Below are 16,227 nucleotides of genomic sequence, written 5' to 3'. Positions count from 1 at the left end.
ATCTATCTATCTATCTATCTATTTGTCAGTACTAAAATCAGTGAAGGACCAAATCAGATACGTTTTTTTAGTAAGATCACTGTGCCAATCCAAGAATACATTCATTTTTCCAGGAGACAGAAGTTCAGTAATGAGACAATAAGACCAAAGATGTGTAGAGAATAATGTATTAGTTCATATCTCAAATGCTTACAGGTCTAGCTGGTCTCACAGTGTCCCCTAGTGTTCAAATAGTCCCATTTCTCACAGATCAATATGCTAACTGTGAGAAAGCAGAACCCCTTCCACGCATTGGGAAATTGTACATTTATTATCACCACTTCCAAACAAAACCTGACTATTATAATGTAAACATTATTATTACAAGCAGATATGTACATGTGAGTGTGACAATACTATTGTGTGAATTGATATACAGGAAATCCAAACAACCCAAAAAGTGAAAAGTGAGTGTTCAACTCTGGAGGCTGGTCCGTGGTGACTGGAGTTCAACTCCCGTCGTCCCCAGCTGGTAGTCTGAGGTATTACCTGATGTGGAGGTGGAGATGCCCTCCAGTGTTTGGCAAGACCCGTCTTCTGGGCAGGGTGCCAGTCCAGGGCCAGGGCTAGAGCCTCGATGGGCCGAGGACAGCATCCGCTTGCTGCCGTTAGGGTGCAGGCTCCCTGCGGAGCCCCGGTGGGAGGAGCTGCTGGCGTGCGCCTGGGAGCTGGTGTAGTTGTGCACCCGCCCCCTCCAGCCGGGCCGCCGGCCCTCGTGGCACTGGCACCGCAGGATGCGGATGAAGGCCAGCTTGAAGGCTCGGCTGTAGCAGGGGTAGATGACGGGGTTCATGCAGCTGTTGAAGTAGCCCAGCCAGAAGATCACCTTGGACACCAGCTCGGGGGGCCGCAGGCTGTTGTTGAACGACACTGCAGGACATTGTGTAATACAAGGGTTACATTTTCAGTTGGAATGTCTCATAGTCTACAACACAGAAAAGCAATATAGAAGCATTTGGCTCAGTACACCCAATAATTATATTCTTGCCATGAGTTAATCACATAAATACACATTATACACTCGGTGTGCTTTTCTGTGGTATTATTATCTACTGCAGAATAACACGGTTGTCAGCATTCAAGGTCTGTCTCATTGCACTATTTCTGCAGCAGGTGGCAGCATGTTCAAACCATGAAAAACACTGCTGCTTCAGCACTTCTATGTTCTAAAACCAGAGCCTTTTTCCAAGAAGTTAACAGGGAAATCATTTTATGCACTGATTGTGCTTTTTAGAAGTCTTTGATCTTGATCTTAAAACATGACTTATGGAGAAATGCATTGTTCCCCACTCACAGAGAGCATTGTCATCCACCTTGTGGAGTTTCACAGCATTGCATTGGATGCCAACAGGATTACATCCACAACTCAGGTGGCAGATGTTATCTGTAAGTGCAATGACTGTGGCTGAAAAGATGAAAGTCTGCTATCTTCTCCATCTCACCCACATGGAGGAGGAATTTGCATGTCAAAGGGTCTGAGAGTGAGGAGTGATCGGCGCTCCTTGGGGAGGATATGTGCTCTTGGCAATACAACATAGTACAATCATCATTTCCTGAGTGCAGTTAAGTTCCTCAGTTCCCAAATGACACTTCAGCCAAAGTTTTATATTTTCTCAGTACAGAGAATTTATGACTTGCTAATCAATTAAATACTTTAGTTCCCATAAGGCAGGCAGGCGCGTCCCTACATGTCATCATTGAGTAAATCCATTTGAGGAGTTTTTCCATACAACTAAGGAGGAGTGAATAATGGACAGAAAATAGAAAATAAAAAAATGTAAAAAATCAACTGAGCCCTTCACAGTAGACCATAACTAATTCACAGGAGCATAGGGAGGGAGGTTATGTGACTTGCTGCACAGAGTTCATTCCCAACAAGTCAAGAGCACGAGGCCAATGGTCTAAAAGGAAGTGAACGGACAACGCTGATGTCACATTCCAGTAAGAGAATCATGACTTTGATTCAATATAACAGAAGCGAAAACGAATGAAAACTAATCCTGGGGGATAAGAGTTGGTAATGTTGTCGGTAGGTCATGTAATTGATAGTCTTGCTCATTGAGTAAGCAAACACACCTATTAGTTATAGTCGCATAACTGGACAGGTCTCTCCTGCCTCCCCATATTAAGTACCACTGTAACTTGCATGTTACATAATCTCATTCACTGTGGTTTGTAGGGGTGAAAATAGCATGTGAAAATACCAAAATTGAGTGAAACCCCATTTATCTCCACCCAGACATGCAGATATGGCAACGGTCCTAAGAGAACGACCCAGGATGATTCTGTCTATTTTGTGAGTGTGGTTTATATTGTTGATATTGCAAGTCAGACTAGGAGCTGTGCATAACAACATTTTAAAATAAGATGACTTGCATTCATCCATCTACTGACCAATCTATAAGTGTGGACCATTTTAAACGTGGACATAAACAGAAGATGTCATCCCTTCCTACCTCTAAATAGTGCTGCTCCATATCAAAGGAAAGAAAATAGAAACAATGTGGAGAGTCAATAAATAGATCCCAGATGCATATGTGCCTACACTAGAAAAACTTAAAAGACCTTTACACCTCCTTCCTGAACGGCACAAAGTGAAAAACAGAACAACAATAGAAACCCTGAGAGAACACAAGGAAACCTGGCATCCTGTTTTCCCTCTGGCTGGTTTCAACACTGGGTGTCTTCATTGTCCAATTGTCTTATTCTGTCGGACAAAGATTATGTGCTGCTGATGCAGAGACTGAGAGGAGATATGGGCACTGCTGAGGTGATAATATCACTGTTGATATTATCATTTGCATGATTGATACTGTGAATTGTGACCAATTGTAATGTTTCAAATGGTCCATGCTCACAAATCTGCAATCTGTATGCTCTCAAATCAGCAGAATGTGTCAGCTAATTATTCTAAATGAGGTGCTACAGACGGACACATGAGCATGGGAGGCGCAGGACACTAATGAACACTTTCAGCAAAATGTCAGATCCACGGAGACGTGTTTGCATTTAATCAAGTTCGATCATATTCCATATGCCACTGAAAGGAATCAATTTCTTCGATTTCCATCATGGTGAGTGGCACGTGCTCATGTGATGCATACAGGAAAATCGTTAAAGACAGCATCAATAGAAATCCCATGCAACTACAGGTAAAAGGACACGGCATGTGACCACAGCTACGGAATGGCATGTAGGGGAATTATTTAAAATGATGATGAAAGACCTTCTCCAACAAATACCTCTGCAAGCTGAAATCTGCGTGTGGACATGTGTAAAGCTCCACTGCTAATCAAGGGGCAGAGAAATGGAAAACAGCTGCAAGAGGCTAATGCATCACAACCCTGTTGATCAGTCCGTTGGTGCACGGGTTTAATGCAGTGGCTGTGCAGAGGGACATGCAGCCGTGTTGCTGGGTCTGATCTGCCCTCTGTCCATCTGCACTCACTCACCTGCACAGCCATGCATTGGCACTGGGACACTGAGGCCGAGTCCACAGGATTCCTTTCTTTTTTTAATTACATTTTTTAGAGTTATTAACATTCCACAGGAAAGGATAACACACTCCATTCATTCGGAGATTCTGTTCTGTCTGTGTTGAAAACATTACTTCCTATATTCAGGCAATACAGCAGACCAGCTGTGACCTTGTGGCCAATTGCCTGAAGGGCCAAGCCACACGAAACAAGCTAACAGGGTGCTTTAAAGCTATTAAGTAATAAAACAGATTTATGTTGTCATAACCCTTGGTAGCATGGACTCTCTCTGACCACAACAGCCCCACAGCACAAGTGGCCTGTCAGAAAAAAATGAACATTTAATTTCCTCTGAAAAGCATACAAAAACCACACCCGCAAGGCACTAAGGAAACATGTCTGCATTTCTTCCCCCTGCCTTTCAAGGGTGATCCTGGGGTTAAACAGTGGCCTACTATATCACACACAGTGTCAGAGTGGTAAGACCAAGGCTACCATAGAGTTGAAAGAAACTCAAATGGGAATCTAAAGTCCACTCAAGTCTTATGTTAGTGGAAAGAGTAAATCTTCATTAAATGTCCTAGAATGACAAGGGAGGACTTGAAAGTATTCTGGAATGCCGAATTTATAGCATGTGAAACGTTTGGCCTTCCAGGAAAGAAGGATACTTTATTCACCCTGAATGAATGTATACATTACCTTAGTATTTGCTGGATAGTGAGAAATATTTCAACTATGCATATTGTCAACATCATTCAGTTTTTACAGAAACCCATACCTACCAATGGGCAAAGACAGGAAGAATGGCAGCCAGCAAAGGGTGAACATCCCGACGACAACACCAAGGGTTTTAGCAGCTTTCTTCTCCCGAGAGAACTTTAGGACTTTCACTGTGAGAGAATTCCTTGCTTGATGCCCTTGACCTCTGGCTCCGCCACTGCCATCCTGCATCTGCGAACCTCTGTGAATCCTAAGCGTCATTTCACTTGAATTCAGTCTCTCTCGCATGACTCCGGCCTCAAGGTTTTTGGTGGTCCTTTTGACGACTACATAAACTCTGAAATACATAACCAATATGACTATTAATGGAATATAGAAGGAGCCCAAGGATGAAAACAGCGCGTAAAATGGTTCCTCTGTGATCAGACAAATTGTAGGCTCTGGCGATGGCGGTTGCTTCCATCCAAGAAGAGGACCAATGGATATCACCAGTGCTAATATCCATACACCGACCATAGCAAGAAGTGCTCTGCGTTCCGTCACAATGCTAGGGTATTGCAAAGGGTAGCTCACTCCGATGTAACGGTCGATAGATATCACACACAGACTCATTATAGACGCAGTACAACAGAGCACATCAAGAGCAGCCCAAATGTCACAAAATATCCTCCCAAAGACCCAGTAGTCCAAAATTTCCAAAGTTGCAGACACTGGCAGCACGGTTGTGCCGAGCAACAAGTCTGCAATCGCTAAGTTTATAATAAAATAGTTAGTAGGGATTCTGAGATGCCTGTTACAAATCACCGACAATATGACTAAGATGTTCCCGACGATGGCTAAAATGATAAAGGTGCCCAAAATCAGAGCAAGGGGGACAGCTCTCCAAAGTGCCAGAGCAGTCTGACTCGTTCTGTTTGGCGAAGTGGTGTTGGTATGGTTCTCAAGAGAGAGGGTTCCATTGTAAAGTTCATAAGAGTCGTTTTGCCAGAGGTTTGTTGCATCCTCACTGACATTTCTCATTTTGACAAAAACGCCATAGCAATCCGTGTTCCAGGACGTCTGATTGAATACTAACCGGCAGCCTATTGCGGTCTCATTGCGCACGACATTCCCCTTTACATAGACTCCATAATTCAGATATTTCAAACATAAACATATGCCTGGCTAATAAGACAAAATCGAGGTCTAAAGTTCCACTTGTTTCTGTAACGAAATTAAAGTCACGCATCTAACCGCCCTGACCATCTTTAAACTGCATCCAGTCTCCGAGGGAGAGATGCACAAGCGCTCATGCGGTGTACCTCCTCTTTGCGCTCAAACAGGAATCTCAGTAACGGAGGAGGTGACGTAAGAAGCCCGAGCTTTACGTTCATGCAACAGGCTGTGTAAATAAGAATGGGTTTTCCCACGTGCGTTTTATTTGAAAGAAAAATCGCATCTAACATTATTATTATCATCAACGCATCAATGCAGATCGACTGTGAAAACCTTAACCGTGACTTTGACATTATGAGAAGCCCATGTATGTGAGAAGCAAAAACATTATGCGGATATAGAACAGTCAATAATCTCTCAATGTGTATGATAATTTAATTTGAGACAATTTTTAGGCTGAATTAACTGAGAAAACTATGCAAGCTTTACAACTTGGGTTGTAAATGAATGAATCTGAGTTGCTTTGAAGTGTTTTCATGTGAAAGTGCATGCAAATACTCCATGTAGAGTACTCTCAATACAGGATTGCACAGGGCTGAGAAGTAACACTTTACAGTAATTTCCTTCCTTTGTCTCACCATTAAAAGACATGGCTGGTGACAGCAGACCTGTTTTGAATAGCACATTTATTCTGGTTTACATCTTTTTATTTTCAATCAATCGCAGAAGGGTTAATTTACACATTTGTATTAAAAGCTTCAATGGATCTCATGAATAGATTTTTTTTTTTTTGAACAAGTGCTCTACGTCCCCATCACACCTTCTTCCTCCTCACGCACACGCTCACTCACACCATGCGTGGGCATGTAGTTACCTACATGCCCATGCATGCATACACACACACCTGCGTCCACACACACACACCTGTAGCAATATCACAAATACACACAAAAGGAAAAATAAAAAGCACATTTATTCAAGTGACACATGAATACAGAAACTTGCTTTAATAAAATCATATCATGACACATCCACCAAAAGGCAACCAAAACAGATCAAGACACCGTGCCATGCAAATGAATGTTTTGCAGTTGCTTGCTGTCGTATGATAGTATGGTAAAGATCTCCACTTTACAGTAATGCTTTGGTATCTTAAATGCTCAGACATAGAGCTGTCATTTACAGTAATAGATCAGCAATTCATAGATCAGCAATAGTTACAGTAAAAGCTTCAGTCAGATCAACTCCTCCACAGTTATATAGTCAGTAGCTCTCCTCTCCTGCGCCTAGATGGATACTGGCAACACGGTAGTAGAAACTGGGCCTGCCCAAATGTGTGTGTGTGTGAGAGAGACTGTGTGTGTGTGTGTGTGTGTTAGGGGTGGGTTGGGGTGGGATGGTTTGCATTCATTGTGCTGTGACAAGGCAGCACTGTGAATAGTATACAAATCAATTTGTATCCAAGCAAGACCCTTAACTTGTGCCAATACTGTAACAAGTGAACCTTCCTTCAATAAAATGTGTTGCAGTCGCTTCGGACAGACACATCTGCTAAATGCTTGAACTACAGACAGATCTGAGTGCATACTTCTCTTGTGGATGTGAAAATGTAGTACACTACATCTGATATATCGTTTTTGATAAACCAATCTTTGTGAATTATTCAGTACAGATATTGTGCTGGAAACATCTCAGCTTTCCACTCAGAAGCACACACAATTCAGACACCATAATGAGACATGGGACCTAAGAGACCTCCAGTTTCCCCAAGCAATCCAGTTCAACAAACAAGTGAAAAAAGCTAGAGGCCATATCAAAACTATCAAAATCAAAATAACAAGTAGGCTAATATATTATCATGCATTAGAAATCAGGTGAGAAGTTCCTCTGGTGATTGTTTCAAATTATTTCCAGTGACCAACCAATTTATGAAGACTAGCCAGTCTGCATTCTACACAATCCAGTAAGTGCTTGGCTGGAAACGTACGCTGAAATGTCTTTTCCAACAGCCAAGCTTCCATAGGCTTATCTACTGTCTTACTATTGGGAGTTTCTCTCGAGGATGCCACGTCTCAAAACACTTGCAACAACTCTGTTACAAAACTATAATTAGGTGGGAGTGGCATTTATTGTTGGTCAACTTGCGTCTCTGGTTCTGTGCGCAGACTGCATATTTCTTCCAGGTATTAAGGTACGTGCTCATACATGGCTGATGCAAATTTCAAGTAACATAGACTACATTCATAAACAAAGACTATCGCCTGAAGTAGTGGTATCCAGCGTGGATCGGGTTTACTAGCGAAGCGAAGATTACGGTTCACAACATGGCATGGCATGGCATGGCATGGCGTTGCGTTGCGCAAAAGTAATTTGCTTTCGAACATGTCCTAATCTTATACTCTGCATGCCTTTTTTATATCACAGATTAAAAACGGGACGATATGTATGCACTTCCTGTCTTATCTAACCTTTTGTGCGCATACCAAAACGTTTTTTATTCGTATGTCGTGCGATAATGTAGCAGTATTAATGAGCAGTCCAATTGAAAAGCAACATGTTTATTATTCTTCATTTTAGTTTACCGAACCTGAAAAGTATACAATCTCACAGAGAGTAATGATTCAGGAGGCAAAAAATAGAGCCTTTGTGCCAACTAAAAGGTTGCCGTCTCTACTGTAGGTCTGGCCAGAATGGCGAGCCTTCATCCATATCTCCTGCTTCTGGTCCTCTGTGGTTGCCATTTATGCCTCAGTGTCAATGGCGATTCTGTCCCCAAAGAGGTGGGTCCTGCTGAGCTCAATGAGAACAGTGGGACTCTCTACGCTACCTGCAGAATGCGACCGAATGCCAAACTTGGGACTGGCATGCCAAAAATTTATGGGCATGTGATGTTCAAGCAGGAACACGCTGATGATACGCTTAAGGTGGCGATCAATCTGCATGGCTTTCCAAACTCTGACGGACAGCTCAGAGCCATCCATATTCATCAGTATGGGGACCTGAGTGAGGGATGCACTTCTACTGCTGGCCACTACAACCCGTTATCAGTTGATCATCCAGACCACCCAGGAGACTTTGGCAACTTCTCGCCGTCAAACGGGAAGATCGTGCAGACGCTGAATTCTGATGCCACGCTTTTTGGGGGCCTGTCAGTTCTTGGCAGGTCAGTGGTGGTCCATGCAAAGGAAGATGACCTGGGTCGTGGTGGAGATGCAGGAAGCCTCCTTCATGGAAATGCTGGAGAGAGGCTGGCGTGCTGTGTTATTGGGATGGCCAGGCCTAAGGTGTGGGACCACTTCCAGCAAAAACGCAGACGAGTGCAGACGAGAAACTGACTGGACTTTCACACTATGGACACACACTACACCAATGTGCTACAGTTCCTATCCATACGAAGTGCAATACAATGAAGTTCCTGTAATATATATTTCACTGTTTTCTTGCTCTGTTTTCTTTTTTATCATTATCATTATTATTAGTTTTTCATGCACTTAGATTATATTATTTCTGGGTCAGACAATTGTGCCTGCTATTATTTGAAATAAAGGCCTAATTCTTATCTGAATGCACAAGAATGCTTTAGAGACATTTGAAAACTTTAAAGTATTTCCCAAGCATAACTGTAGCTCTTTTCTTTAACAATATCTACATATTGCATCTTTTACTACAATTCAGATTTTGAACAAAGGCATTCCATATACCATTGCTTATGTCTTAATGTTTTCTTTAATGTTTCTTTAACACATTAAAGAAAACGGAATTTGGAATTGTATCAGTGCATGCCTTAATTCCTTGATATTCAACACCTTTCAGATGCAGTGACCATCACAGTGGTGTACTACATTGCTATGACCCCTGAGAAATTCCTTGTACAAGATCAAAAAGAATCCAACCACATTTGAAAGAATTCAGACAGTATATTTCTTGGCACTGTTTTCAGTGCCTGTTCACTATCTCTCCGTGGTTTCCTCTAATAAGCTCTTGATTTTGTATCATAAACCCTTCAATAAATTTGATGAGATCCATATGTGTGAGATACCGTTCTGAGAGGAAGACTGTGGCCGTGACTGGAGTGAAGCAGGCTGAGGCAGAGAAGGCCGAATGGGCTTAACTGTGCCTCCTACTGTCCACGCAAGAGCAGATAAAGCCCTCAGCAGATCAACTCTCATCCAGCCCAGTTGGTATGTGAACCACCTTTTATTGTGTGTCAGCTGTTCCCATGTGCCCAGCATCACCGGTGTTGGTTTAATGGGCCATATAAAGCAATACATAATTCAGGCAACGACTGAAAAATAACAAGCCCTCATCCTCGTGGTGATACTGGCTACTATGAGACCAGACGATAACAGGCAATGCCACACACATGGACCTTCTGATTACAGTCTGTAATGTATGTATTTGTGTGCAATACATATTAACCCTCTCTTGCCCCTTCCCGGTCCTTTGCACTAAAGAATTGCTGAATTAACATGAAAATCACTATTGACACTTGAAAGGTGTAACTTATTTGTATGAAGTGAATGTTTATAAGTTGTGATAAAAGTATTTCTGTCTGTAGCCAGGATCTGTACACTTATCCCACTGATCTGAGTTCAGTGGGAGTATAAATAAAGATAGTATGGATTGTGGGAAAAAGGAGCATGTCAGATATTCAAAATTCCAGAGGTTAAACATGCTTCCTGCATCCAATTTTGGGCATGATTTTTTGGAGGCTGTTTCTGTACTGGATTCGTAGCCATTAGCAATTGTGATGCAAGTAACAGTGGGTGCTTGAGATCATTATCTACAGTTACATTCATCCAGTCTACTGTCTACTGTTCTTACAATAGACTTTCAATGATTAATGTGTTTCATGCTATACAACTATATAAATCCACTATATTATTACCACAAACTTCAAACTCAAGCTCCATGTGCACATATGGTCATTCCCTGTTGTATTGTACTTATGTTAAAGGTCCTCTACAAAAGGCTGTTCCAAGAGGACCCTGTTCTGCTCAGTGTTATGGTGATGGTATTTGGCAGATGCGATGGCATTTGCTTCAGATAGAGTTGAAAATGTAGTAGTAGTAATAGTAATAATAACAAAAATGTCAATAACAATACGGAATATCAATAATTAAAGTAATGAGTGAATCTACTGAGCTGTTCTGTAGAGGGGTATATGCTGATAATGCTTACTGCAGCACTTTCAGTCCCTATGACATCGATACGACAGCACTCACATGCTGTTGCGTTTGCCAAGAGGACACGGATTAAATGAGCTTTTATGGAAGTTTATAAACATCCCAAAATAAAGGTTTTGGAGATAGCTCTCTTGACATCTGATGATGCCAAGCTCCATTATTACAGGGGGCGGGGATATTTTCATCCTGAGAAATTTCGAATGTCCTGAGACAGAGACCAGGGGAAAAAAAACATATGGGCAGATTTTGGAAGAAACAAAAAATTCCCTGTAGATACTTGGCTGTGAAGTCCCAAGGTTAAAGGAGTCAGAATATATAACATAATAATAACAGCAAACTATCTCAACTCTTTCAAATCATGTCAATCACCTCAAAAGTCAGAAATGTTACAGTGGAAAGACCAGCCAAAGCTTATCTTTAAAGAAGCTCCGTTTTCTAAGAAGTTACACACACCTCAAACTCAAATGCTTGCAAAAATAAGGTTTTATAAATCAAAATAATCTTCAAAAGATTTTTTTTTTTTTTTTTTTTTTTTAAGTCAGCAAAAACAAATAAACGGTGTACTGTGAAATACAGTAGTATTGTATAATATCACAAATCACTAGGCCTGTTTGGCAAAAAGACATGCCCTCTTCTTCCTACTTTCTGATTGGCTATTCCAGCTTCCCACAATCCTCATGGGCACAGTGATAGGCTGGTGCGTCAGGAAAGGGGCAGAAACTCCATCTATTGATCAGATTTGGCAAGACAAGAGTGCGCATGGACTGTTGTTTATACACAAAACTCCAAGTCCCTAATGGGGAACTGAGAATAAGTACTAACTTCCTGTCAGCCACCAAAGCTATTTTGAGCAGTTGCATCAAGAGATGTGATCTATAGGACTCACTATATGGTATGTTTGATTGTACAATCTGATACAGACCATAAAAGATGGCCAATCATTTAGATGTTTATTCATAAATTGTCACAAATTAGCATTATCTTTGATCCATAGACAGATGATTCAGTCAAAGAATGTTTGCTGGCTGAAATTATGTTCCAGTGTGAAATGGAATACTAAGATGGCCAAGCCGTGATATCTGTGATAAATCTAAATTCCTTAGTAATTTCTAATTTAGCTCTGGAGCCCACCTCCCACTTCAAAAAAACAAAAAACAAAAAATTGGGGAAAAAATACACCGGAGAAACTAAGAGGTCCTCAGCTTATTTCCCATGAGAAAAAGGCCTGGCCCTGCCAAGAAGGCAGTTAATCACAGCAGACACACTCCAAAGTCCCTTTCACCTCTCCTCTTGTGTGGTACACTGCAAAACAAGAGACTGTCTCTGTCCATCTTCCTGGGACAGACTCATTGCTAGGTGCTGTAGGTACATCCCTCGTAGCAACACCAGAGTTCGCCCAACATCTCCAAACAAATCATGGTGCCTCTCATGCTCATGTTTTTCTGTGAAGCGTTGCTTTACTCCACATTCTTCCTCGTAGTTTCCGAGATGATCCTTGGCCTGATTTAGAAAGGGATAATAATAATAATAATATGAATTTCCTCTGTTATGCATCACGACACGAGTACATTTTGGGAAAAGTTGGGTATTTCCTTGCTATACAAACACTCTTCTTGACTTACAGCCCACTGTTTAATTTACCGCGGTTGAAAACAGCTGTGTGATTCACAAACAGTTTTGAAGGTCTTGTTTCAGCCTCTCAAAAATCATGTCATTTCAGTCTTGAAAATTTTAGCAAAACCTAAATCACTAATTTGCCCTAGAAGTTAATATACTGTATAAGCAAATGGTAAAGCTGTGGAACATGGACCAATCCTGTAGGAACCTCTGACATACCTGATGTATACATTATTCATGTTCTACGTGAGTTAAGTAGTGAGGGCACATTTTGTGAGCAACACACCCCTGAAAAAGACAAGTTTGTGTTCCAAATGTAACTGGCTTGTTATACAATAATAATTCACTCCAAATATTTGGGACAAACAGAACATATAGAGTTTCCAAATAAAGTAAATGAATAGAGTAAATCTACTTTCTCATGATAAGGAAAATCAATACAGTCTGAAATTATGTCAAAAAACATTCATGCACTGCAAAAGTGCTTATTTCAATACTTTGAGCACATACCACATAATACCATTGAGGCCCATGCTCTCTGTGAAGGTTAAAAAGCAGTGGACTAATTCAAGAACAATAGAAAAGTTACAAATGATAGCATTAAAAGGACTAAAAACATTAAATGTTTAGCTGGCTGAGCTGAATCTTTGACTGTGTGTTCTCCAAGGTGTTTTATGTTTTGCTCCGTGGAAAAATATTGTTACGCTACCACTGTTCCTTGGTATTCACAGCAGACCTCCAACCTAATGGACTGCAGGTCTCCATGGCGTTTCCAAGGAGTTTCAACAAGACTGTCCAGAGGGCGTTTCTTCTCTTAACAAAGCAGAGGATTGTGCAAGCGAGAAGGAATCACATCCCTTGATGTGGGAAGCTTTTTTCTATTCAGTAGTATTTGGGGCATGAGGCACAGGAAATTGAATGTGAACACAGACGGTTGTGCTGAAGTTCACACATAAAGAGAACAAATAAACTTATGCCTATGTAAACGAAAACAGACACACTGTCAATTAAAATGGACTAATTTCAGTGTAAGTGATATTTGAGTTTAAATATTTTCATTCCCATAGCAATATAATGTCCCATTACTAGGAATTCTTGTTCTTATACTAAGAGGGTCATTGCTAAACTCTTTACATCTGTGTGTGTGTGTGTGTGTGTGTGTGTGTGTGTGTGTGCACACACGCGCGTGCGCGCGTATGTCTGTGTAAGTGTGCAAGTGTGTGTGTGTGTGTGTGTATGTGTGTGTGTGTGTGTGTGTGTGTGTGTGTGTGTAAGTGTGCACTTGCCTGTGTGAAAGATAACAGTGCATCAGGCTTAATTCCATCAGACCATGCAACACCTGACTTGATCTTGCAGTAAAATATTGAAAATATGATCATTTTAAGCCCTGAAGAAGACCAGGTGACTGGTCAAAACATGTTGGCTTTTTAATCGATGTAGCCATTATAAGAAAAGCTTTTTCAAGTTCCTTCTTCATTTTTCACCCTCCTTGGAGTGCCTGGATTGCTCTCTTTTTCTTGGAAGGTTTGAAAATATGTTGGCAATAAAAAGTCTCCTATTTATAGACATAACATTTACATATCAACTTGTTAAAAATAGAATTGTAAAATATTTTCATATCAAAATAATAGGAATGAGTAAGTAAAGACATTATTAAACCTTCCATTACAAGATGCCAACTGAAGAGAATGATACGGCATCGATTATAGATACGTTTTTGGCTAAACCAAAGATATTCTGATGATGTATAATGAGCTATCAGGAAAACAGAGAGTGAATGTTGGGGGGGAGGGGGGGGGGTGTATGTTCCTTTTTGGGCTACATTTGGAGGTTTGCAATAAATAAATACATATATTATATAATAATAATAATAATAATAATAATAATAATAATAATAATAATAACATGATAAATAAAGCCACAAACTTTAGAGGCCGGGTACTTTGGAGCATTAAAAAGACAGCAGTACCACTGCATGGCAGTTTAGAGTTCTGAAAAGAAGTCTGTAACCCATCAATGTCTGTCTGTTTTGATGAGATAAGACATGGTGAGATAACATGATGTGACACAATGACATATGCATTTGTATCCCCACACTAATACAAACGGGTGTATTGAGACTGCTTTGAAAATATAGGCCTACAACGTGGCTTTAAATAGCAAATCATCTGCCCTCAGAGCTCGTCAAGGACCTAAAGTGTCCTATGTGAGGAATGTGCATTCCCACTGCATGGTAGCCTCCCTGCTTAGCCCCTGCCCTCTGAGATCACTCCTCTCTCCTCCTTCATTGCTCTCAGAGCCTCCTCTGCTACGCCAAACGCCTAAAGCAGCCCTCTGGGGGCTGTGGTCAGCCATGTTTTAATATGAATAGTCAAACGTACCTGACTGTGGCTAGATTGATTGTCTTCTAATCCGGGATAAGTTAAAACAACACGCATGCTGCTTCCCTGTCACCACAGTTTGCCTCTGCGCTCTCTCTTCCTCCCCCAGCATCCTCTCTCTGTTTGCATTTTTGGACCCCTTGATCTCTGTGGGAACACACTCCAGTGTGCGTCCAGTCCTTCTATTCTAGGCCTAATTAAAACATCATCAGCATAGGGTCTATGGAAATGGTCAGAGGTGGTTCAGCTTATTTTATAAAGTGAAAAATTGAAGGAACCCATGGTGATATCCAATCACTATCAAGTTCTCAAGTGATTGCCTCTTTTCAAATCAATTAATTTTGCCCATACTCTTCTCAGTGTGAACTGAAGACAGACTAAATCTGTTGTTAAAGAAGTGAATTCAAACACACCAAGTGAGTAAAACCTGAGCTCAGATGGTTGTTACATTATAGTATGTATCCAGAACAACACAGCAACAACAAACTACAACAAAGCCTTGTTTCCAATTATGGCTCTGCTGAGGTGGTTGTAAAATGATACAACTCTCATTGTATCTCAAAATCTATCTTGTTCAATCCTGAAAAGGATATTAGCAATTAAAAGATCATTGAAACAGGTGAGTCAGTGAAGTGAGATGGCGTGATGCTGCCAAAATTATGCAAATAATAACCATGCTCTTTGAACACAACCCAATCCAAAGTTTGGCAAGTAAAAGTATGTGACATGGAAAAACATGGACTTCACTGCTCTGTAATTTGCTTTTGATCAGTGATAAAAGGCCCCTTATAACTGCTATATGAAGAGCTGTATTCATAAAGTGTTTCCAATCCCAACATAAGACTCGGGAGAAGTCCAGTCCAGATGGGAGTTAGGAGTAGCTTTCCATCCCAGAGTATTAATCTTGCTTCTGACTCTGTTTACATTTGGACATTCTTCCCCTGCAGAAGTGCAGTAGGAGAGCGACCCCATGGGAACATGTTGTTGAGTCATTTGTCATCAGCTTTCTTTACAAACATATTGGTGTTCTTGATTACATTGGCAGCGTTTGTATTTAATGTGTTTTGTTGCCCCTCTGTGCCAATATAGAATGCTGTTCTATTTCGCTTATCAAGAAATGAGTCATTTCAGACTGACACTGACTGGTGTGCTTCTAGTCATCTGGAATTACAGACAATTGACCCCCTGATATTTTGATCTCATTCGGCAGGCCATAGCCCATTCTCTTTATTGGAATATTTGTAATTGAGGCAGCTTTCTCCGGCCCCCCTCTCATATACATTCCTTCCTGGGAACACGTTTCCCCTTTCTCTAGCTCCTTCCTCCTCCACTCTCACCTTTAACCTTTGCGCTCGGCTTCCTTAGCTGTTCATGGGGACCTTGAGGTCCCTGCTCTTCAAGGGAGACAGCAGACTCATTAAAGATAATCTTAGAAAAGCACACACTTAAATGTCCACTGATTCTCTTTCTGTGCAGTTTCAATGTACTGTCTGACTGAACTGACTTGATTTTTCATGAGTGCAAGAAGACACTATGAGTAAAAAGAGAGATTTGGGATGACTGTGTGAGAGCAAGACACATTCTTGTTACAGCTAATGTGATGACAGTACTGTTAAAAGGTCTACTAACGATCGCCTCAAAAGCTTGATTCAC

General features: G+C 41.1%; 2 protein-coding genes across 2 annotated transcripts; one reads left to right on the top strand and one right to left on the bottom strand.

Moving 5' to 3' along the window:
- Window positions 1-69: 69 nt before the first annotated feature.
- Window positions 70-5,524, bottom strand: LOC134068739 (alpha-1A adrenergic receptor-like). The gene is made up of 2 exons (XM_062524476.1): window positions 4,298-5,524; window positions 70-909 (listed from the first exon to the last, which is right to left on the bottom strand). The coding sequence occupies exons 1-2, from the start codon at window positions 5,253-5,255 to the stop codon at window positions 455-457; spliced, it is 1,413 nt and encodes a 470-aa protein (XP_062380460.1). The 5' UTR covers window positions 5,256-5,524; the 3' UTR covers window positions 70-454.
- A 1,965-nt stretch (window positions 5,525-7,489) lies between these two features.
- On the top strand, window positions 7,490-9,415 carry LOC134069236 (extracellular superoxide dismutase [Cu-Zn]-like). The gene is made up of 2 exons (XM_062525139.1): window positions 7,490-7,581; window positions 8,070-9,415. Exon 2 carries the CDS (start codon window positions 8,081-8,083, stop codon window positions 8,723-8,725), a length of 645 nt encoding a protein of 214 aa, XP_062381123.1. The 5' UTR covers window positions 7,490-7,581; window positions 8,070-8,080; the 3' UTR covers window positions 8,726-9,415.
- The last annotated feature ends 6,812 nt before the right edge of the window (window positions 9,416-16,227 follow it).

This window comes from Sardina pilchardus, chromosome 21 (genome assembly GCF_963854185.1).
Source record: "Sardina pilchardus chromosome 21, fSarPil1.1, whole genome shotgun sequence".
NCBI lineage: Eukaryota > Metazoa > Chordata > Actinopteri > Clupeiformes > Clupeidae > Sardina > Sardina pilchardus.
Note: the sequence above shows the minus strand (reverse complement) of the source record. Positions and strands in the feature narration are given on the sequence as shown.

What these genes read in the sequence shown, in the direction of transcription:
- LOC134069236 (XM_062525139.1), top strand. Translation starts at nt 8,081, where the DNA reads ATGGCGAGCCTTCATCCATATCTCCTGCTTCTGGTCCTCTGTGGTTGC.
- LOC134068739 (XM_062524476.1), bottom strand. Translation starts at nt 5,255, where the DNA reads ATGAGAAATGTCAGTGAGGATGCAACAAACCTCTGGCAAAACGACTCT. An exon ending in CTTCCTGTCTTTGCCCATTG is followed by an intron (nt 910 to 4,297) that starts GTAGGTATGGGT and finishes AATGTCCTGCAG; the next exon opens with TGTCGTTCAACAACAGCCTG.